We start from the raw sequence: 23,378 nt of genomic DNA on the forward strand, positions 1-23,378 counted from the left end.
TATTTTAACTTTTTTCATTACGGATTATTATACAAAAGACGGTTTTAACACTTGAATTAAAATGAAATATTTTATATAACAAATAATCTTCTTGATTTAAATCTCAGTTCACTAAGACTTTGTAAATATTAAAATATGCAATAGAAATTTTTGAAAACGGTGAAATAATTAACAGTAAAGCCATGGAATGCTACTTATTACGTAATTTTAATTTGTTATATAATTATTTCATTATCGCGTCTGACAATTTTGATAACAAAAATGTTCTTATTCGCTAATAAAATATGAGCCAAAAAGTAAATGTTAATTGCTTTCTTAACATTGGCACTTTATTTCATATCTTATACAAAATAAAAGTTTCGAATCTTTTCTAGGCTAGGACAAAGTAGTATGTATTTCTACACAAAAACTGTTCTAAATTAAATAAAGTGAAAATAAAACATTATTCAGTAAACTCTATTATAGTTTTTAACTTTGTAATATTAATAAAAATAACCACATGGATTTTACGTAGTTTATACAAGTATAAAAAATGGCCTACAACTTTTTTCACGAAAATGTTTTCTAACGTCAGTACAAAAGTCGAGTGTCGCGTAATTTATTTTATTTAAAAAATAATAAAAATATGACAATTTAAGAAATGTCCTATCTTATGAAATAAATATTTCTGTCATATTATTGAAACGTAACTAGACCAAGTCTTTCTTACAACAGTTATTCGATGTCATTTTATACGTTAATTCGTTCGAGTTGGGTATAAATTCTGAATACACTCGCGGTCATCACTGATAGAGTAAGTTATTTATACATTCGAAGATTTAATTTCCACTTCTTCTTTCGGCATTTGTGCGATATTCGTAAGAAAGGTCTTTTCAAGGAGTTGCGCCATTAAGACTACATCCTCGTTTGAACTATTGTATGTGTAACAATTGGTGAACATTTGATTGAAGTCCCTTATACATTCTTTTGCGCTCCAGTAGTATCGATTCTCCAAACGTTTCTTTATTGTTCCTAGGTCCATGGGATTCTTTATAATCTTGTAATAATCCTGCTCATGACATACGGAAGTCAATTAGTATAACGATTGTAAGCTTTAAAGAATAAAATTATATATGAAAACAATTATTGCTCGCTTTATTAAGAATCGAATTATTTGAATACGATCTTCAAGAATTAACGTTCATCCTTAGAATCATTTAATCGAATATATGTAATAGAATAAATGTTTGAAGTTAATTTATGAGTTCTAATTAATAAAGACACATGCATGAATTCATTTACATAGAGTATTCGAAACTTTAGAGTCGGTTGCAAAACATTTTCTAACTATAGGTCGAGTTCTTAATTGCAAATGATAATCCGAATTTCAACACGAATTCGAATCATTTTTAACAAAATGAACGGAAAAAACCTTGGGAGTATAAGTACATGATATTAAGGTATCAATACATACAGGCAAATTAAGTTTCACTGCGTCAACTGGCTGTTCAAAGGGCCATGCAAATCGATGGTTCCATACAGGCTTGAATACATTTTTGCTAATGAAATCAAGTTGATTTGTTAATCGACCTGGTCTGTCGTGCGTAGGACGGACTGGTAACACTGGGACACCATTGTTAACTTGACAAGGTGGCTCAGCCAGTGGAATTTGCTGGAAATTCGTGAAATTTGTTATTATAAATTAATATGAAACGAAATATCCAATAAAGGAACATGAAATATGACACAAGTATAAACAAGTCGTATCGTGTTATTTCGCAGAAATGCGAAAATTGAAATTGTATAAACATTAGGAATCAGTCCAATTGCTTACTTTGTTATCTTGCCTGATTGAATCCTCCGAGCTCATGGTAAGTCGATTCTGAAAATGAAAGTCTATCATGATTTCTCGGGAACGCTGCCGTATGTATGTGTATGTATGTGTGCGTGTGTGTCCGTACACTGTTCTATTGTGTGCGTACCTGTTCATCGAAATACCTGCATACGAAAAGCTCAAAAACTACTGCCGAAAAGAAATAAAATAATTTATAAAAAATATCAAAATCTTAAAGAAATTTAAAGCATTGTATGTAGAAATATAATTTTTGAAGTAATAAAATACAACTAGAACAAAAAAAACTCGGAAACTACTCGATATCCCAATATTTCGCTACACAACGAACTAAGGCATTCACAGAAGCTCATAAGGAATCTTACGTAAAAATAATAAATATTTCTCAGAAATGTAATTATACCTGACAATAATTTTATGGGTGACGTCGAGGTGGCTTTTGTTATCAATTCAATCGACGTAAACAGTGCAGAAGAGACTGAGAAAATCTAATTGACCTAAAGTATTTTGAACGTCAGCTGTTCTTTGTATAATGGGTCAGAATATAGCTAGCAATATCAGAGGATTGGCCGGCAACTCGATGGCGTCCCTTAGTGGCAGCCAATGGCGGCAAACGACTTTATGTAAAAAATCGCGATTGATAGTATGTTGCCCGCGTGACTTGACTCTGGTCAAGCAGTTAACTTTATAAATTGTATTTTAATTACTAATAAAAATATTTGTAATTGCCCGTACTTACATTGAAAATAAGTGACACACGCAATTTTCCGGGGCAAAAGAGACGTATTATACAATATTAATTATTTTAAATATCATACGGTTGAGATACATATATATAATGTATATATTTTTTGCAAGTAATTCTCTATATTCTTCTACTCTTTTCAATTTAAATACTTTATTCTTACCTGAATTGTTGTTAACTAAATCCGTGTTTCTTTGCCCGTTAATAAATGCTCTTTAAATCCATTGGAATCTAATTTAGAATATCTACCACAATGACTTCTTTTTGTTATACTTGCAGAAGAAAGTAGAATGAAATGATTTAAGTGAATACAAATTTTATACAAACAGTATTTGGGATGATTCATTTTACCATAGAAATATATATTTTTCAACATTCTGTGCGAAAAGCGCATCTTTCAAGAACAACTTGCACTAAAAAGTTTAGTTTTCCATACGTTGTATAAAAAAATATACCTATTATATAAAATGTACTATCTTAAGTAAAAAAAAATGAAAGATTAGCGAACCAATAAGTTTGTGAAATAACATACTTCAAATAAATAGTATTGTAAAAAATTACAGTCTGTGATATTTTTCAATTACACCAACTGTTTTTAATAAAAATACAAATCTATTTTCAGACAAAGAATTAAACTACTCCATTCTATTGTTTTTGGTTTGAATTCATTTTATACATAACTTTGACATAGCTTATTTACAAAAAACTTACAAATACTTCATTTAGCAAAGCCTATGATTTGTTATATCAATTAAACTATTTACCAACTCATTGTTATATACAGTAAGTATACAAAATTACCTAAAATATAAATGGTAATATAAAAGTTTAATACATAACGAAATGTATTTCTTTCATTCATATAATAAATATAAAATGCAAAAACCTAACTTAAATTATTTATACTACTCCCCAAACTTCTTCGAACCCTGAGCATATTTTACTACATGTTACAGCAGCAGAAAGTGGGTAATTGCTAATGGAAAAAGTCTCTTCTTGGTAGACAGTCTTTACCTAAAATTATGAATGTATATTTAATACATTAAAATGAAAGTAATAGCAATAACTTATTGCTCTTAATTAACAGCATGCATCATTAGCACTACTCAAATTCCAGAATGAAATTGAATTCAGTGAATGAAAACACTCACTTGACCATGCGCCATAGCTCCAATGATAATAGTGATAGGTTCATCTTCCGGAACTAAATCTCTAGGATTTTTAATTGATTGAGCACTATAAGACATACACAATTTTTTACATCCAACAGGCAAATGTTGAGTGATGGGATTTTTAATAACTTTTAACAGTTTCATTCGTTTGTCCGATGCCTGTACATGGTATTTATGAAGAAGTTGCACTGAAATAAATGCGACAGTTCAAGAAAGATGTCATGATTGTATTATAATTTAATTGTTTGAATGCACATAATTTCAAGAACAAACAAAAATCAAAGCTTGAAAATTATTATTCATCTTACCCATCAATCCTGCAAATCGTTTAAATGTTCGTGGTATTCTTGTTTGTGGGTTGATTTCAATCAATACATTCTTCTCTGTGTGAATGTAAACTTGCAGTAAACCAGCTCTGTTCAACGGACTATCCATAAGCATAAGAAGACATTGATGTACTATGTCTGGTCGGCAGCTCCCAGCATCTCTGTTATTTTTCTTCAAAATACCAGTGTGATCATCGCAGTTTAATAATTCAAAACTGCTGCCAATCTGCAAATTGCAAATAAATTGAAATGAAATTTCATATCACAATAAAAAAGTTGAAAAACATGTATGACATATCCAACGTAAATACAGAATCTGTATGTTACTGTAGAAATCTGCAGTAATATTTTATTAATGAGTAAAGCTTCTATTCAATTATTTTTAATAAGAATTTTGTTAAAACTGTTTATTCATTCTGAACTAAAGCATATAATTCTATTGCAAGATTTGGCAGTAATATGTACAAAACAAATATAAGATTTTGAAGTCATTTGTATCAAGTAAAAGTAAAATGTTAGAATTTTTAAAAAGAAAATAAATTACCAATATATTTTCCAAACTCTATAACTATCAGTTTATCAAATTTAAAGCTTCTTTCAAATAAAATATAACCTCACCTTGACAGATTCTAATTGGGCATTCTCCAAAATGATAATTAAACGTTTCTCTTGATGTTTGATGTGGGCCGTTTGTAGATGTTTTGAAACAGGATCGAATTGTGATTCATCATCATCGTAGTGTTTCCTTTTATTTCCCATTTTTGGCTTAATAAATTGCAATGTGCACGCGCAATGCGTAAATATACAATACGTTTACGGATTGCGTGGTAACGCGGTTTGTTGGGTTCCCACTTTTTGCTACAGAGGGCAACAGCTCTCGGTATCTAAAATTATAGTTTCTTGACTTTAAAGTAAGTTGTTTAGAACATAGAAGTCATTTTTTATTATCCTAATCTCTCCTAAATATAATTGGGAAATTGTGAGTTACATTTTGAAAAGTAATCATTTTCCAATTGTCATTTATGTCAGTATCAAATTCTTATAACATAGAGTTAATTATAGATTTAATCTTAAAATATTACATTGGAATTGTTTTGTACTTAAATTATAGGATGAAAAACTTAAATTATATCAGAGTTTTTTCAGTAATGCTGCTTATAAACTGCAATGTTATCTTAAGATATAGAATTTTGATTAAATGTCTGAATAAATTGATAATTCATTCATTGCCGTAAAATATAATTTATATACAAAATATATACAAATTATATACAAAATATATACAAATTATATACAAAATATAAATTATATGCAAAGGTTTCTCTTAATAAAAATAAAAATAAACAATCGATATGCTTATAGTAGAATGAAGCTTATGATAGAGCAAATGAATGTAGGAATGCCTTTCTCAAATTTATTAATTAAATATGAATGTCCGGATAGGAAGATTTACAGTGCTAAAAAACTTGCTGTGTCAGCCATCAAAACTTTACACAATGAAAAACAAAAATCCTTTGTATCATTTTGTCAAAAAGTTAATCATAATACAGAAATAAGCGATATTGGAGAATTGTTGATATTTTTAATATAGTTTTAATGAAATTGATGAAAGTAGAGGCAACGCAAAAACTGAACAAAATATGTATGACTATATTTGAACTAAGTTGTCCCCTAAATCTATTTATTCAAATGCTCAGAACATTTAAATGATTTAATTTTTTCAATAGCTTTTTTTCGTATGAAAAGGTGCTGTCTTGAACAATGTTAACGCGAAATCTACTCCAGAATTAGATAGAATTAGTATAGCATCGATTATTCATAATTTACGAGAGTTTTATCATAGATTTTTACTAGATCTATATATAATGATAATTACGAGTATTAAGACTTTTCTGAAGACTGTAATAACTATTCGAGTCTGCAAAATATAAGCTTATCAAATTTGAAAAATAATAAAAATTGACGAAGTTATTGATTCTTAAATAAAACAAAAAACCACATTTTTCGCACTTTTAAGTTAAGGTTATCAAAAAACCTGATTGACGTAATGGAGAAATTGTAAGCCTGGATTTGGTTACGCCGAAAACACTTCGGAATTAAGCCTCAAATCTTCCATAACAAAACCATGCAGATCTGTGTTATTTAGTAGTTTTTATCCCTAAAGGTAATTCTAATAAAGTTAGATCTATTTCATTAGCCTCTAATATGCTAAAGATCATGAAAAACTAGTCAAAGATAGACTACAGTGGTGGTTAGAAAAATTGGATTTTCTCTCTTCTTTTCATTTTGGTTTTACAAAGAATAGGCCATCTACCGAAAATTAAAATATTTTAACTTCAGAAATTCACAAAAATGTTTTTAATAAAAAATCCGTTTCGGTTCTTTTCTGAGATGTTCTGAGGTGCTTATAATAATGTTGTTTTGGATATATTAATAGATTATTTCGTTAAATTGGATTTACTGAAAGAAATTATTAAATTTATTGAAAATGTCATTTTTGAACGAACGGTTACATTCTGCACTTTTATTACAATTGTTGAAAGGACTGTTTACTTCAAGGTACTGTTCTAAGTTTACTGTTAAATATAATTTATACAAGAAAAATTTATAAAGTTAAAAAAATTGATATTAAATAAGTTTTTAGCAATTTAGAATTTGTGGATGATATTCTTATTAACAATAGTAACAAAGTTATTTATATCTATCGATTAAAGACTTTAAAATCAAAATTTGTCCTCATTTCTGAAGTTTTATGTAACAGATTTACAAATTACACCTGGATAGCGTGTTCTTATGATCTTTAACAATGTTAACGAAGATAGTGACAAAAAAATCGCTACTAAAATTAATAATATTTGTATTCCTTCTTTTGAAGAAATTAAATTTCTAAGCATGACCTTAGAATATTGCCTCAACTGAAAGGTACTCATGGCAATGAAAAAGCGGACTATAAAGCTAAATCAACTGCTAAAAATAGCTAGTTAATGAATGATCCAATCATGGCATAATAATCGGTGTCTGATTATTATGTTATGATTATTTCCAAAAGGGAGTATAATGAAAAAAACGACAACATTATTATTAACCTAAGTACGAATAAAGGATGTTTCTTTTTTAAATTTTAAAATTTTTTTACCAATGGTAATAACCTTTGATTCTTTAATTTAGGTCTATCACGAAAAAGCATAGTTTCTATTAATAAAACAAGATGTAGTCATTTTTCTGTAAATAATAACCCATTTCTTGAAAATATTGTTACTACTAGCGTTTATAAGTGCAGATTCTTTAAAAACTTCATATTAAACCTGTTTTTTTGGTTATTCTCCTCAAAGAAGTTAAAGAATTTTATAAGTATGATACTTTATCGTTTCGCTCTTAGATTAGAATAATTTAAATATTATTTATAGCAACATATATCAAATGAATAAATTATAAAATTTTAAAGAAAAAAACGTAAATTAGGTTCAAATTTCGCGTCTAACTTGAAGACATATCCTAAGTATTTTTTTTTGTGAGCTAATAAAACTACTATCTACTTATTATAGTTTTTGAATTTTACTCGAATAAAAAGCTTAATTAGTCAGTTTAATAATTTACGAAATTAATCACAGTATAATTAACAATACGTGAATTAATCGTTCTTTTCGTCTTTTAATACTGTCATCTGAGTCAATCGCTTGTTATAAAATAGAGATTTCACCATGTGCAGATTTCCACAGCCTGTCTTTTCCGAAAAACGCTTTTCCGAAATATGAAACAATACCAATAACAGGAATTCCATTAAATATTAACATTTAATTCTATCTGTGTGACCTACAGCTATGAGAATTGTTTTTTTTGAACACTGATTTATCTGCAATGAAAAGTAAGATAAAATTCTAGCTGCATTACTACTGTATGAAATGCACTTTAATCAACGAATTGTTATTAATGTAGAAAAATATGTATTTCGTAATACATTAGAGTTAATCTTAAGCTTACATATAATGACATTAAAAATGTTGAATAATATTTACATTGAGCATTAAATTACCACCTACTTATCTCCTTAAAGCAAAACCTTTCCGTCGGCTCTTCGTATCCACGAGTAACTGAGCCTGTCGTTTCAGGAAGCTTCTCGACGGAATATCCTCCTCGTCTTCCGACGGTTGAGCTTGAGTTGTTGGTATAGTGATGATTGCAAACAGTGGAAATAATGGTTGGTCTTCTAGGTTGATTGGTTTCGTGGGTTCAGAAGCTGTTTCAAGTGACGCAGCTTCGATCTAAAATAGCATAACAGTTAAGACAAGATAAATTTTACTTAAAAATAAAACAATTAATTTGAGCCTTACTTTGTCGCTCAGCATTTGATCTAGAAATTGATTGAATGATTCCGGTCCTCCTAATGTTGCAATAAATTTGTTGATTGTGCCGTTAAGTTTATTCAAAACTTTCATTGCGTCAAGTGTGTCGGTTTTTTCTTCGACTACGACTAGTCCGCTTTCCTGTTACAGCAATATTCAATGACGTTTTGACGATGAGCTTTTCAATCGTTCATTTAAAAACACTTACGCGCAGTTTATCGCAGAAAGACAGCAATTTTTCAGCGAGTCTCTTCAAAGTATTCTGATGCTTGGTCATTTTTTCAGCAGCGCCATCCTGCCGATCACGCTGTTCCTCAATTTGTTTATCGAGTTTCTCCACTTTGTCAGCGTTTCTACAACAAACGGGAAAACGCGCTGCAAGCATCATTCCAAAGCGATTTTCATTGACTCGCCCTTACTGATCAGAATCCTTGGTTTCCGAAAATTTATGCATTTCGATCTCGACGGTGAGTTGCTGTCTCCTCTTCTCAAGCTGAATTTTTTCCTCCTCGGCGTTGGCCTGCATCTTCTTAAGCTTCTCCTTGGTGGCTTTTTGCGCCAAGAATCGGTTTAGCACATCCTCGGTCCTTGACACTCCTGTCGCATTGCGTAGTTTCACGAATGACTCCTCCAATTTGTCCAACTCCACTTGCCGAGGATCTTGCACTTCTTCCACTGATTGGTGCTGCGCATCGTGGTTTTTGTTGCGACTCGGCGCGAACTCGTCTCTCGTTACTGCTCTCGTGGAAAACATCATGCGCTCCAGGCGCTCCAACTCTATTTTTCGATCTTCTACCCGTTTTCTAAAGACACCATTAAATTGGACACTTTTATTGTGTACGTATGTCATTTTATCGTTACTTGATGGAGCAACGTTTCCTTCGTGTTCGAAAGGCGTTTTTTTCTGGAGACTAATTATTTCCTCACTATACCAAAACATCTGATTAAAGCACGACGGTTAACACTACAATAACTTGCAAAGCTAATTTATCAAAAAATAATTTGTGGCGATTTTTCCCAACGCTTTGCAATGTGGCAGAAAAGAAAATATCAGGATACTGTCTGGTCGCATGATAAATTAATATGAAACAGCAACAGTATAGTTTTGCAAAGCCGTACAATATGACAAACCTCACCTATATTCCTGAATAACAGTTTCTCGCTCCTTGGTCGTATGCATCGCTTCGATCTCCTGCTTCGTAAGAGTTTCCTTGGTCGTATCCCGAAGTGCAATCGCTTCGGCTTTTACGTTCTACCCGCCAGATGAATAGCGACAATGAAAAAAAAAACTGTTACACTTAAAAAATCAATGACACAGAACAAGGCTCATTACGTAACCTGAAGCCGGTTAATCTCGCTTTGCTGCTCGCGTATGCTCTCCTCCAAGCTGTCCAGGTAGGACGCGTAGAACGATGCATCTGCTTTGAGACTCGCCCTCACCGATCTGTATTTTTTGCGCACAGTGTCAGCTTCCATCTGCATCACGCTCACGCGATGCAGCTGGTTTTCCAGCCGCGTCATTGTCTGCGAGCACACATCCTTTCCTTAATTAATCATCGCCAATACTCCAATATTCTTTCAGCTTTTTTTACTGATTAAACCTTTTTACTCTGGATCGATGATGGTTTCAATGCTCCCATTTTGATTACTTTTCCATTTATCAGCTCGTCGTATTCTTTTTGGAGTAGCAGTAGTTTTTTGGTTTTCTAGACAATCAAATTATATTTTTGGATAATTTTATGAATACCAAAAGAAAATTATTCCAAGATGATTTATCAGACAGCTCTGTCACAATTATTAAGCAACTTAAGCATGCTTTTAAAAAATTGTGACGTTTGGTATTGGTACGAAAATCAAGCATGAAATAAAAGTAATACAAATTAGGCAACTTGATCAGTCAAACTTGTAATATGTAACAAAATCGTTTAGTTATAATGCAAAATCTGCATAGATAGATCTTTATCTTTAACTTGAGCAGTAGTTTCACCATATAACTGATTATGGATTCATAAAAGTAGCCATCTTTGTTTTAAAATATAAACTAAAATAAAAACTAAGAAAAGTAAATAAATTACGGGAATGTAAAACGACATTTTCCGTGATTAAAATTACTATGTGCGATTTCACGACGAATTCACTCGTACGAAACAAATCAGTGAACAAAGTTATTCAAAAACATGTGCAAAGTTATTCGCAACATTTATCTCATTAGTGCAGAACGACAATTAAAAAGCGAAAAAGTGCGAGAGCAAAAGCTTAATTAAGCAGCGTAAGAAGACATCCAGCGCGAAAACGAAGAGCCTCAGTAAAGAAGGAAGGCGTGCGTACGTACCTTGTCGACTTGGTACTTGACCAAGTCGAGTTTTTTGCGAAGGCGAATGTTGTCCTCGTCGAACATCGCATTTGCCTCACGGAGGTTCCGCTTCTTTATTATTGCGGATGATTCGCGGCTGAGGCTTGATGCGAGTCCAGCCGCCTCGTTGTTCTACAAACGAATGGATGATTAGATGGCGAAGACTTGGTTGGAGTCGCAATATCTAGTTCTCGGAAAAAACGCAATAAGCCGACAAATCTAAAGGCGGCCTTATTCCCCGCAGCTTGTCATTAGAACTCGAACGGAAAGAGGAAAAAATGTTTCGGTAAGGAAAAAGAATGCGGATTAGACGCGGACTTGGAAGCGATAGTTTCAGCTAATTAAGCCTCGATGCTAGAGTATATGGAGAGAGATGCGTCGTGGCACGCATCTAAAGCCGATAGTACGCCGTGCGCGGCTGTATCTCGCGAGCGTCGGGGATAATTGCGCTGGCGTATGTGTTTGTGTGTACGCAGAGCCGAAAGATAAACGAGATGCGTCAATTACAAGTACATTCTTAGCCTTTGCGAATTCCAGCTGCAGCTCCTTCACTTCCCTCTTCAGCCGGCCTATGCGATCGCTGCTCTCGCGTTTCTTCGCGTCGCATTCCTCGAAATTCGCCTTCCGCTGGCCCTCTGCAATCAGTGTCACATTCGATTAACGAATTTATGGGCAAAACAAGTGGCCTCGGCCCGGTGGCACTTCCTTGTCCTGCGATCAGCTTTCAGATTCATTCGCTCTTTCAGTACTTTTCTTTGCAATGCCAATTTTCACGCGGACTTACCAGGTAAAACACTCATTAAAAGTCATAACTTGCGTACCATTTATGACAAACTGTCAACTTAATCGCTTACCAATCGATTCGTTGCAAAAATAGCCTATGGTCATTTTTTTTCAAATTCATTATTGCCGTGAAATAGAACAAAAATTTGTATTATTCTCAAAGATATTCAATTGACGAATTTCATCTGGATGAAATAATTAATAGACGTTCTCCTCGAACGTTGATTAAAAGTAAAAAGTTCACAGCTATTAAAAGTGTCTAATTATACGCCCCAGCGAGTTGCCCATAAAAACCAAGCGACTCGAGCAATACAAAAAAGCCCTCAACGCATTAGTTCTCATTAAAAGCCTCAAACAGTCGATTTGTAAGCGTAGCATTCGCGATCGCCAGGGGTCCCGTTAAAAAAAAAAGTAAAAACTGCTGCACGGCGATGTCAATTTTCTCGCGATTCTCGCCCCGCGAGAACCGTTATCAATTGGCATCGCATGCGGCTAGTGTATATACTTTTCGTGACGAGAAAGAAACCCAATTAAAAAGAAGTCGCGCTGAGGGAGCCGTGCTCGCCTGTCCACTTAAGGTGTTGGATCTCCAACGACTAGCCAGCATGTGTAATAACCAGCTGATCGGCGGCTTTCCAAAAAACGACACATAAAGGCTTGAGCGGTGATGGATCTCCTTCGTTCGACGAATAATTTTTTGCTCGACGATTGTCCGCGTGTTATGAGATACAAATGACGTGAAAAAACGTACAACCGTTTCGATTGATGATCTTAATTTAGCTCTGCTGCTGCGGCTGCTGCTGTTGCTGCTGCTGGTTTACTTCCCGGGTAATGAATAAATAATAAATTCAGGCGGTGAAGCCTGCAAGTTGTTTTTAAAAGAAGCATTTAATGACAGTTTATCGCATTATTACCAAGGCATATCGTGGATGAACAAAGTCACGGTGATATTTTAAACTCATATTGCTATTAAAACGGATCTCCAGGGCAGTCAGTTTAAGCACGATTAACACTTGCTTTTACTACTTGAAAACCTTTTCGAATACGTCTTGGAAAAATCAATCAGCAATTTTAATTTTTTCTACGATCATCGATTTCATTAACAATTAATAAAAGCACTCGCAAAGTTAAAAAAATTGCTAATGATAAGAATACGCACATTGTAATCGTAACCGTATGAATACACAATGTTCACACGTCGTCCTAAATGTTTCTTTCATATGTTTGCATATGGCTAATTTTAATCCAAACTATAGCTTACCTGACAATTGTATCTTCTTTTTGACTTCAATAATTTTTTTATTTAACCCATTCAACTTGTGAGATACTGTATTATCAGCCATTTTCACCTGTTATACACCACTTTCCAACCACTTGGAAATATCGATCAAACTATTTCGAGATATCCTTGGCTACTGTATGCGCGCTTGCAACGTCCAAAAAATGAAATCGAAAGCATATAAACGTATTACCGTCGTACAAGAACGATTTCATTAAAATCAACGTGGTGCACTTAAAGCATGGAAAAGTTATAATTAAAAAGAAAATAAAAGACCGTGCGTATGGATTTTCCAGCAAAAAGTATGGAAGCGCGACAGTAATTATAACGAAGCGCGTGTAAGAATTGATAATAATTCAAGCCAATCTTCTAATTACAATTTATGATTCTCTTCCTTATCGTTTTTTTTTCTTCGACGTGGGGCAACCTATATGAAGCGATTACAATTCGACATGCCGTAACTGCTTAGAATTCATCATCTAAAAATGCCGTGAGCGCGAATGTCCGCCAAGCGACTTGGAATTACCATTCCATATTTGTATTCGTTAAGCGTATAGTACTGTATGTGAGTGCGAATCCTTAGCTTTTCGATGCGATCGCTCGCAAGAGAGAGATTAATTCGCAGCTATGGGAGCATGAGATATTTGCTTTTTTCGTCGCTTTTCACACTCAGAGGGAGTCTCGAGAAATTCTAAATGACTCTGTAATTTGTTGGAATTGAATCTACTGTGTTAAGCTTGTTGCTCGTGGTTTTGCTAGTCGAAGCGAATAACTTTTCGTTATGTTTCATTTTATTTTGAAATTTCTTGATTAACAGTTTATTTGAAAGCCAATAAAAAAAACGAATAATCGCTACACATTAGATTAGTACGTGTGCACGATCTACAATTGGAGAAAAAAAAGGGTCCGAGCTTGATGGGTGTTTTTCTTTGTTTGTATCGTTTATTGAGTTGAAAAAGGCTTTGTATGCCTCGATTGTCTAGAAGTAAACGCGTTTGGCACGCGTAAGTCGAAAAATGATCCTTCTTATTTATAACTAAGCTAACGACACTGATATAACTTATTTTACCGTACAGTTGCTTCTCTTCTTTCTTGCTGTCGTGCAAGAGTAAATTTAAGTTCGACCAGGTAAGAACATTCAATTTGGTTTTTTCGACAATAATCACTAAATTATTTTATTTTATTTGCGAACTATAATTCATAGCGTTCTCTTTACCGCAACGATCAGTGCACATGAATATTTACCTGGTGCTATTTCAATTCCCTATGACATAATGTGCCTATTATGCTCGCATATAATAAATTCGCTTGATAATTAGGATATAAAGGAGAGCGATATAAAATTTAAAGTTACGGTTTCGTATTGTTGCATCGTGTGTGCTTTCTTCGCAAGTGCTAATGAAAGTGGTATTATAGTTGCTTAGTTGCGAAACGCTCACGTATATTGTAAAATTTGTGCAAAGTTCACACTAAAAAAAAGTGATTAGAGTTGTGAGAAGCTTGAAGAACTGCACGAAATGAAATTCCACGATAAGCATAAATTATGATGCTTTGTCAGCTTTTCAATAAAATAATTGTATAACTGATTATTCAAAGCGATTAATTTGTCAATTAATATATGATAACAGATGATAAATACAATAATGATTTTATTGTACTAAATTTTGACGTTGAATGAACTTTCTTGTGATTATAATCGAAAGAACTATGCATATCTAACATTTGTATCAAGTTTAGATTTATCAATTCAATATAATAAATTATTGAAAATAGAAGTATTTTGTAAAAGTTCAATTTAAATACTTATGCAAGAAGAATTTAAATACTTATGCAAGCTAGAAAAATGTTCAAAAGTGATCAATTCTCAAAGTTTTCATAAAATATGACCAAGAGGTATGAGATAATGACTATGATTTTTTCAAATTTTTAAAATTCCGGAAAAATCAAGAGCTTTTAGATATTTTTCCGAGCTTCTATTCGAAACCAGAATGCAAGTTGGCGAGCCCACTCAATGTAAAATTTTTACATTCTTATATTCCATGGCAATATTTGTAATCATTCCATTTAACGAAAATATCTTTCATTGCACCGTTCGCAACACTGAACATTTATTCAAAAGTAGCCAGAACAAAGTATCGTACATTTAAATTCAAACAATTATTCCAATGCATTTCAAATTATTCTTACGCCTATTCAGCACGCAAAGCTTTTACAAAAAAAAAGGAAAGAAAAGAAAGAAAAGAGCTTCTTTGAAAAATCTCAACCCACGAATTTTCTCACACAAATCTAAAGAAGCAAAGATCGCTCCTCAAAAGAAACAGTTCAATCCCCGAAAGAGCCAACGAAGAAAAAAACCGTTCACCCCCCCTGCACACACACACACATACTAACACACACATAATAAAAACCTATAAGGGTGTGTAAAAACAGACGGTCGTTTTTCTCCCCTCTTCTTTGACATACTGCTGTTAGCTGTGCGTGTGTTGGGCTGCGCGCGAGCGACATCAGAGGCGCTTCGTTGTAAACTCGGGCCAGTTCGCGGGCATCATCCAGTCCCATACACCGCACGAAAGGTGCGCGCGCAGCTCCGATCACACAGGGAACTGCTTTCGAGCGAGCCTGCTGCTGCTGCCTGCCGACTTGTGCCGAGTTGAGAGAGACGAACAATAGACGGACGCGCGCTGCTCTCTGTGTGTTTACGCGAATGGTTGTGTGCTGCTGCTCCAGTGTGATGTCGGACGATGCGCGAGTGACGTGAGATAAGTTGTTCTCTGGTTAAAAGAAAGGCGAAATTTAGTGAGTTAAAATCGATTGTGTGCGCAAAACGACGTTGAAAACGCAGCGAGTTGCTTCAAGAGAGAAAGTGAGAAGAGCCGCTGCTCTCGATGAAGTGGCGGTGAGACGAGAAACTCGCGCGCGCGACGACGACGGCGTGTGGTGCACTTCTGCCATCACGGCCGTGACAACATGCTGGGACGGAGGTGCCCCGGCAGGTACCGCATCCTCCTCGCCGCCTTCATTTTCGTCATTGGTAGTCTACAAGTTTCCTACGGTAAGTCCTTTGTGCCGGAAAGAACATGACGATAAAATAGCCGTTCGTCCTTTTAAAAGCCCATGTCCTCCGAAAATTAATGAGTTGTAAAAAGTCAGGACCATCGGGCACACAACGGCGAGTGCAAAATTACAGAAATTCGAGCTGTTTCCGCGAATAAAAATAAACGGATAAGCGCCATGCGATGTGCGCGCGAGCATGGCAACAGGTTTCCCCTTATGCGCTCATCCTCTAAAGAAAAGAAAATCACATATCCTTTTACTCAAGCTATTCTCTCCTCTGCAACGGCCACGTCTATGAAATTTTACCGCGCGAAACATCATTTAATCGCTCCGAAAAACCAGCCGATATTTTCCTGGGGGTAGATGTATAAGCTGCGGCAGCGCCCGCAGGAAATGCATCGGTATTCCGTCTGCGGCGCGTCGAGGCGCAGCTGCTGCCGTATGGCCAAGGGGAAGGGAGAGAGACAGCCATTACTAACCTTGGCGAAAATGTCGGCCGGCTGCATGGGGCCCACACCAAATGCGACTGCTGTGGCGGCTGTACACTCCATCGAGTTATTTTGGAAATTTTTTTATTATTCTCTTCGTACGTCCTTTTCCTTTCAGCTGGATGATAGGATTGAGAGAGACGTTGTGCCTCTTGAAGTATGATTTTTCTATTTTCAGGGTGGATTCGGGATTCTTACGGTAACTAAAACGCATTGTGTATTTTGTGTGTAGTTTTTTCTTTTATTGAATCTTTCAATGGCGAAAATCAATCGATTATTGACTAAGAGAAAAAATTAAATTTGAAAAATATGTTACGCCTTTCAAACACGTTCTCACAAGTATGGAAAAATTCATCTATGAAAAACGAGTATTTCGCAGCATACGCATTACTCTATTCGTGAAAGTGAGTTCGGTGCATAATTTAAAGAAACCCTTTTTAAAGCTTTGACATTTAACAGGCAACAGTTTTGTTTACATTCGTCCTCTGAATGGATTCCATTAAAAAAATACTTTTCTCCACGCCCAAAATACATTATTACTCTTTTTCTTTTTTACTGCGTGAAACATTATTGCACGGCTTTTTACTGGGCGGTAATTTCGTTAGTTCTCTACTGTTGTATGCGAACGCCGAGTGATAAATTATGGTAGTTCTTATTCATGCATTTTTCAACATTGGCATATAGAAAGCGTGGAACTTGCAGCAATGAATTTTTGTTTCTTTCATTAGATTCGATTTCTGATGTTGAAATATCAACATCGATAATTGTATTTACAATTCACTGTCGTTTGTAACATTTTCAATTGTGCTTGTTACAAATCGTTATTCCATTAAAAAAAATTGCTAACCGTAAAAGTCGCGTAATATCCTGCCAATATCACATGACCAATCCTTTCCGAAAACCTCCAATCTCACTACACCACATACGATACTGTAATATACATCCCCGCAACGCACTTCCTCTCTCTCTTTCTCCCTCTCGTAAGAAAAAAAGTACACGCGCGTGCGCGTGTGTGTGTCGGATGCTGCCGGAAGGACATACGCGTGGTGCTATACATACGTGTGCGAAGGTTGAGAGCCACTGAGGGACAGGTGCCCAACCCCTCTTTCCAGGAAGCGACGCGCACTCCAAGCAGTAACCGTGGAAAAAACGCTCTCTCGGGTGAATTACCTTATATACACGCGTGGGCTTGATTTGCCCATCGTTGGGGTGGATTTCGTATATGGCAGGGCATCGGGAAAAACGGTTAGGTACCCGCATATATTTGAATTTTTAGCTCTTTCTATGGTTCTGTGTATGTATGCAGCGAGGAGAAATTATAGAGTGGAGTGTTGATGTTTTGGCACGATTTGGGGAATTCGCTCGTTGACCTATTGTGTTAAGCTGGCTCAGAACGAATGCTATCATCTCCAAAATATTGTACAATTGTGCGATTTTATTAAAAAGATTATTTTTATTATTTGCATTAGTGTTTACGTTGTCAACAACAGTTTTATTGATTTTTATTTATTTTTATTTTTTTGGAGTCAATCCGAACATAATTGTGCAAACAATTGAATTAATTTAATAATCGGTAATGGTTAATATAAGTTGAAAAATTGTAGATTTTCATTTGTGGTTGTGCACTTTTAACTTTTTTAATCATTGAAAAAACAGTAAAAATTAAATATACACGAATTAGTGCAAGGCACGCACAATCGCTTCTCCTAAATTTACATGCATGCCAAGGATTCCGCCGTTCGATTCTGCGAACACACAGACGTATTTATTTTGCATGCAGCAGCAGCACGTAGATTAAACTAGTTTTTTTCATTTTTGACGCGTCGTTGATTTTAGGGTTTGCAACTTCACTCCCCTCTCGTCGCTTGCATGCCACTATGAAACCCTATTGCAAGTTTGCATTGGGATTTCGATGAGGTACACGTTTGTGTATTCCGATCATTTGAAAATCTAAACGTAATATTTTCGGAACTCCTTAACAGGTTAGGCGCGTTTAACGAAAATATATACATACTACATTGTTGCTGGCAATATTCCGTGAAAGCCATTAACACGAAAAAAGTAATATACCAAAATGAATTGGCCAATTACTCGGAGCGCTGATCCGGCTACCGAGATTTCGGCATTCGTTTAATGGCAGCTACTAGCTATACACTCTCGCATGCGTAATTTTGCTTGATTTTTTCTTCGTTGTTTACCATACAGCCCTCCCCGCCCCCCGGATTTACAGGGGCTACGTCGGGGAGAGAGAGGGAGAGAGAGCCCCGAAAGTTTTCAAAACTGGTTAGTCAGGAATTTTAAACGCTCTATGATTTAGGTTATTTTTCTCTTCTGCTTTTTCATTTTTTCGCTGCAGCTTTCTTATAAAAATTTTTTTCGAACATGCGACACTGCTCGTCAAGGCATCAAATCACCATACGAAGGCAAGTTAATCAGCATAAAGATAAAAAGCAATTAGACACGCCCATCGAACAATCACTCGGCTGACAGAAAACCGACGAAAAGATTAAAAAAAAAAAGGATCGATGTTGAAATCTGGTAGTCCTCCTCCTTCTCTCGTACGCGTGTACGTGTGCGTACGCTGTGCATCTGTCTGGTTACTCGCTCGGCGAGCGCGCGCGCGCACATTATGTTCTCAGGCTTTCTACTCTCTCGCTCTCTTGCCGATACGTACGAAACGCGTCGGTGCCTTGGCTTTTTAAACTGGGCTTTCACACGAATTCAGCCGCAGCAGCAGCAGCAGCTCTTAATTAAAGCTTGCTACACATTCGGAGCGCTCGATCGAAGCTGCCGCGTACGTTTGCGCGATTGTTGTGCGAACGCGTCTTCGAGATCGCGGTAAAAAAGGGAAAATAGTTGAAATTAGCATGGCGACTCTCCTGAAATTCCCGCCTGGAGGAAATTAAATAGCACGTACGCAGGACTTGTAACTTCAGCGAGTCGAGTTAATCAATGTTGGAGCCCATGCAAGTGCAGCGCAGTGAAATTCAAAAGGAAGTTTGTTAAAATTCCACGGGCGGAACGTCGTCGTCGCAGGTTAATTTCGAATGAGCGAGGGCCTGTGTATTCCCTTAATTAATCGCATTCTTACGTTTATTACACGCGATGTCAATCAAAATTTTACAAGTTGAAGAAAAAGGCAGCGTCCATCGAATAAAGAAAGAAGCGGGGCTCAATATCGACATGGCAAGGTCGAGTAGTTTCCTCGCTGAGTAGGTATATCGTCGCGGCATCTGCTAACTAAAAGCCTCGACACACACACACACACACGCGCGCGCGCGAAGAGACGGCCACTGCCGCCGCAGTGTCAGTACGCGCACGCGACATTTGCATTCGCCAGATCCTCTTTTTCCCCTTTCATTGGCGTAACTTGCTGCTGCCGCTGCTAATGGACGTTCATAAGTGGCAAAGATATTTCAAGTTTGCGAGGTATAGGCACTCGAGAGAAAGGCGGCGTCGACGGCGTCGCGAGAGTCGGGCGACAGTATTTTCAATGTAAAAAGGAGTTATTGTTAACGGCAAGAGAGGTTCCGTTCGAGCGTGCCAAGTCGATAGATTTCGTCTCCCGGGTACATGTACGTCTGTCCATATCCGCGCACGAGAGTTCTCTGTCCGCTCGTCTACGGCGACGAAGACGGACGGACGTACAAGAAAGGCAAAGTAACCGAAATGCTGGAGAACTCACCAGAGATAGAAGAGGAAGAGAGAGGAGAAAGATCGGCGAGGGACTATATCCGCGACTTCAATCGAGAATTGTGCAGTCAGTCAAGCGACAGGACAACTTCTTTCGGAAAAATACTTATAACTTTGGAATGCTCGATTTATCGATTCGTCTTAGGCGACGATTAGTTGGCAGTGTCTCTCTCGCCACAATGAATATTTATCAGTACTCTTGGTATCATAAAAGTGAACGTAACGAGCGGAGCTCTTATATTAACCGTTACATAAAATAAATGAAGTTCTATTCCCCGACTAATGCCATTTGTACCTCTCTAAGCTAAAAACCTTCGTCTGCGCCGATTAAATGTCTTCGCGTGTAGACTTGCAATTAGAAGGCTTATAGATGTGCACCGAGACGAATGTTTATTTTTTGTACAGTTAGCTTCCAATGCCGAAACTGCTCCGAATACGAGTCTTTTTTTTTATCGTTATTATTAGCCTGCTCGTTGTTGAAATATTCGTTTGTAAATACGGGTTGCGGAATGCGTATGTATTTTGCGCTCGTTGAGGAAGAAGATACCAGAGATTATGGCAAGTCAACCAGACCAATAACTGCCCGCAACGTTTTACCGATATGTTCGGCGATTCGAGGAAGTGATGCCACTTCATACGCAACCATCAATCAAATCGACCGAAAGTCACTTTGGCGATCGTTCAGCGAAGCTCGCAGCCGGCCGCGTTCCCGAATCGTTCGTCGTAAAGTTTGACGTCTCAATCGACCGAGCGACGACAATGCGATGATGCAGCGCGACGCCAGTGAATTTCCGTTTCCCGAAGCGGTCAGCTTGCGCGCGGCGCGTGGAAAGCCGACAGAATACGCCTACTCTGCGCTGCACGGCTTGTTGCCTCGCATTACACGCTCGCCGCGCCTGCAACACTTTTCTCCACTGGCGACCACCCGACCTGTCGCGTGTGTCGATGACAATGAAACTGCGTGCCAGCTCTTTCTCAATGCGTGCTCCGTGCACTCGGGGATCGGCGTTGGCGATCGAGTGCTTTTCCTCAACGGCGTACGCGCGTGCCATCGTTCTCGGCTGTTCGTTCAGCTATGCTTCTTTCGAGCTGCTCCTTTGCTTGCCATTGCCGCCGCGAGTGCTTACGATAGAGCTTCGAAAGTGACGTGAAAAACTTTATGTCCAAATTTTCCTCCAAACACTGCAAATGAATGTTTGAAAAGGATTCAAATTCATTCTGCAATCCCATAATTAATGATCAACAAATCGCTACTGTCCGAATGCAGAGGTAGGCGTTGGGGCCAGCCAAGCGTGTGCCGATTTCATGCACCACGACGCGTTTCCACAGATATAGCGATGCTCGGTCATTTACTAATTGTACCCGTCGTAACTGTGTTCTTTCTATAGCCAGCAAAATCGTGATACTGCCTGCGTGTTGCATTGTGTACTTTGACATTATGTTGTCAGACTAACAATTCCGTGCAAAAACGAACGCTAACATTTTTTCAAAAATATTTTTACACCTATTACCTGCATACAGCGTAAATAGGTACGTCGTTCAAAAATAAAAAAAAAACATGCATAATGTAGACTAACACCGGTTCCACGAATAAAATAAGGATCAATATGAAATGGATTACTCTAATGAAGTATTTTATCTTGGTATCGTAAGACCAAAGACCAAGTGCAACAAGTAATTTATTATTCATACAAAAGTAGCGACGGTCGTAGATGCCCATCACTGATTTTATAAGCTGGACTCGTCGTCGATTATCGCCTTTTTTTTATTTATTTCCTTGTTCAAACTTTGTAGCGGTAGGCACAAGAAGTTTTACTTAACAAAGACACCCATATAGTCAAATGCTTAGTGGTCATGGTTAGTTAAAATCATTAGTGTCGGAATGCTGTCCAGTGAATATTCAGGCTGTAGAGATAGGCCAACGAAGCGTATGCCGATTTCATGCACCACGATGCGTTTGCATAGCAGCGGTGCATAATCCTTTACTAATTGTACTGTCAGCTGTGATTTTCCTACGGCCAGCAAAATCATCGTACTCCATGTGTGTTATATTATGTAATTTGATTTTATCTACCATAGTAAGATTTTCAATTATGATTGTGATGCTTCATGCTGAAAAAAAAGTTAATAACCTGCTTTTAACACTTCGATTCTGGCGATTGTTTTTTTTTTTTTTTTTTTTTTTGACTAGTCATCATCTTTATATCATCGATCTTAGTTTCACGAGGAAAAAGTCAAGCAAATTTTAGCATCTTTGGCTTTCCAAAAGTGACTATTTTGTGATGATGATATTGTTTTATCATCTTGACTCGAGAGCACGATTAAAATATTGAATAATGTGTAAGTGCCACATCAAAGCTAGTATGTATATTTCTTCGATCAAGTTGTCACCTATCTCTTTACTTGCATGACCCCGATATTACTTTGCAATCGACTTCAGCAAGAAGTGAGCAGGGAGAAATTAACTTGACGAGTATAGGTTGTTCAGAAACCTGCGCGAAATATTTCAATGTTGTTTAATGAAAACCAGGCAACCCAAATACGTAAACTCGCCTCAATCAGATGTTTCATCTCGTTAATGAATGTGAATCGTTAATCCAGTAATGCGGCCGATTTTCGCACTAGGTAGTAGGTTCAGTCTGAGCACCGGAACTTATACCAAGTGCATGAACTATGACGTATTTCTATAGTAAATGTATGCTGATTTACAAATTACTGCTTTATAGAGCTGCAATCTCTGCATCTCCTGATGGAAGCTCATAATTAATTGTGCTATGGTGTAATTGAATAGTAATCGGTTATTAAAGAGTGCTCGTCTATTTCCATTAAATGTTTATCGCTGCTCTTTTAATGATCGTATCAAACGAGTTACACTATATCAGTAGCTGACTAGGGATGTGTGCTTATAAATAATTGATCATTCCTGAAGTGATGTGCAGAGCGTTATTTGTGTGCGACACTGCCGTTTTCGACGATTGAAAATAATAAAAATACTATAGATCGAGAATATATTTTCACGTTGGTGTAATCATCATGTGAAACTTTCACTCCAATTGGTTAAATGACCGAACGTTGACACTATGTTAAAAAGAAAATAAATGAACGGCATCGCCAATCGTTTGTTAATATCTGGGTAGTGCTTCAACCTTAACCTTGCACAAGCTCAAACCTATTACTCGTCCATAAAAGCTTTATCGCCGAAAAGAATCTCGGCTTACGCGCGAGTTTTACGATCCCGCAAAATATAAATCATAAGCGTACGGCAGCGGTGCGGCGGTGCGGCGCCCGCATATTACAAGCCCCATAGCGGT

At 36.6% G+C, this 23,378-nt stretch overlaps 3 protein-coding genes across 5 annotated transcripts; all 3 read right to left on the reverse strand.

Moving 5' to 3' along the window:
- Nucleotides 1-26: 26 nt before the first annotated feature.
- On the reverse strand, nt 27-3,052 carry LOC131674697 (bromodomain-containing protein 3-like). 2 transcript variants are annotated; one of them, XM_058953530.1, is made up of 4 exons: nt 2,740-3,052; nt 1,814-1,861; nt 1,454-1,651; nt 27-1,048 (listed from the first exon to the last, which is right to left on the reverse strand). In XM_058953530.1, the coding sequence occupies exons 2-4, from the start codon at nt 1,847-1,849 to the stop codon at nt 803-805; spliced, it is 480 nt and encodes a 159-aa protein (XP_058809513.1). In that variant the 5' UTR covers nt 1,850-1,861; nt 2,740-3,052; the 3' UTR covers nt 27-802. The 2 variants fall into 2 exon arrangements, with proteins under 2 accessions (XP_058809513.1, XP_058809512.1); XM_058953529.1 differs by lacking the exon at nt 2,740-3,052 and adding an exon at nt 2,235-2,421.
- Nucleotides 3,053-3,145: 93 nt separating this feature from the next.
- Nucleotides 3,146-4,939, reverse strand: LOC131674696 (ribosomal RNA small subunit methyltransferase NEP1). 2 transcript variants are annotated; one of them, XM_058953528.1, is made up of 5 exons: nt 4,693-4,939; nt 4,057-4,300; nt 3,728-3,936; nt 3,468-3,590; nt 3,146-3,377 (listed from the first exon to the last, which is right to left on the reverse strand). In XM_058953528.1, exons 1-4 carry the CDS (start codon nt 4,831-4,833, stop codon nt 3,477-3,479), a joined length of 708 nt encoding a protein of 235 aa, XP_058809511.1. In that variant the 5' UTR covers nt 4,834-4,939; the 3' UTR covers nt 3,146-3,377; nt 3,468-3,476. The 2 variants fall into 2 exon arrangements, with proteins under 2 accessions (XP_058809511.1, XP_058809510.1); XM_058953527.1 differs by having other exon boundaries at nt 3,146-3,590; nt 4,693-4,938.
- Nucleotides 4,887-12,896, reverse strand: LOC131674698 (outer dynein arm-docking complex subunit 3). The gene is made up of 11 exons (XM_058953531.1): nt 12,815-12,896; nt 11,284-11,405; nt 10,750-10,902; nt 10,019-10,123; nt 9,756-9,941; nt 9,554-9,669; nt 8,837-9,220; nt 8,626-8,770; nt 8,406-8,558; nt 8,115-8,336; nt 4,887-4,958 (listed from the first exon to the last, which is right to left on the reverse strand). The coding sequence occupies exons 1-10, from the start codon at nt 12,894-12,896 to the stop codon at nt 8,115-8,117; spliced, it is 1,668 nt and encodes a 555-aa protein (XP_058809514.1). The 3' UTR covers nt 4,887-4,958.
- Nucleotides 12,897-23,378: the final 10,482 nt, after the last annotated feature.

Source organism: Phymastichus coffea, unplaced genomic scaffold (genome assembly GCF_024137745.1).
Source record: "Phymastichus coffea isolate CEN01 unplaced genomic scaffold, Cenicafe_Pcof_1.1 PCOF00280, whole genome shotgun sequence".
Lineage (NCBI taxonomy): Eukaryota > Metazoa > Arthropoda > Insecta > Hymenoptera > Eulophidae > Phymastichus > Phymastichus coffea.

Coding starts and splice junctions, on each gene's coding strand:
- LOC131674697 (XM_058953530.1), bottom strand. CDS start 1,849: ATGAGCTCGGAGGATTCAATCAGGCAAGATAACAAA. Junction 1,652..1,813: donor CAATCAGGCAAGATAACAAA/GTAAGCAATTGG, acceptor ACGAATTTCCAG/CAAATTCCACTGGCTGAGCC. Junction 1,049..1,453: donor CAGTGAAACTTAATTTGCCT/GTATGTATTGAT, acceptor TGTCATGAGCAG/GATTATTACAAGATTATAAA.
- LOC131674698 (XM_058953531.1), bottom strand. CDS start 12,896: ATGGCTGATAATACAGTATCTCACAAGTTGAATGGGTTAAATAAAAAA. Junction 10,903..11,283: donor AATTCGCAAAGGCTAAGAAT/GTACTTGTAATT, acceptor ATTCGTTTGTAG/AACAACGAGGCGGCTGGACT. Junction 10,124..10,749: donor TCAAGTACCAAGTCGACAAG/GTACGTACGCAC, acceptor TTGATTGTCTAG/AAAACCAAAAAACTACTGCT.
- LOC131674696 (XM_058953528.1), bottom strand. CDS start 4,833: ATGGGAAATAAAAGGAAACACTACGATGATGATGAATCACAATTCGAT. Junction 3,937..4,056: donor ACGATTTGCAGGATTGATGG/GTAAGATGAATA, acceptor CATTTATTTCAG/TGCAACTTCTTCATAAATAC. Junction 3,591..3,727: donor GAGCTATGGCGCATGGTCAA/GTGAGTGTTTTC, acceptor TCATAATTTTAG/GTAAAGACTGTCTACCAAGA.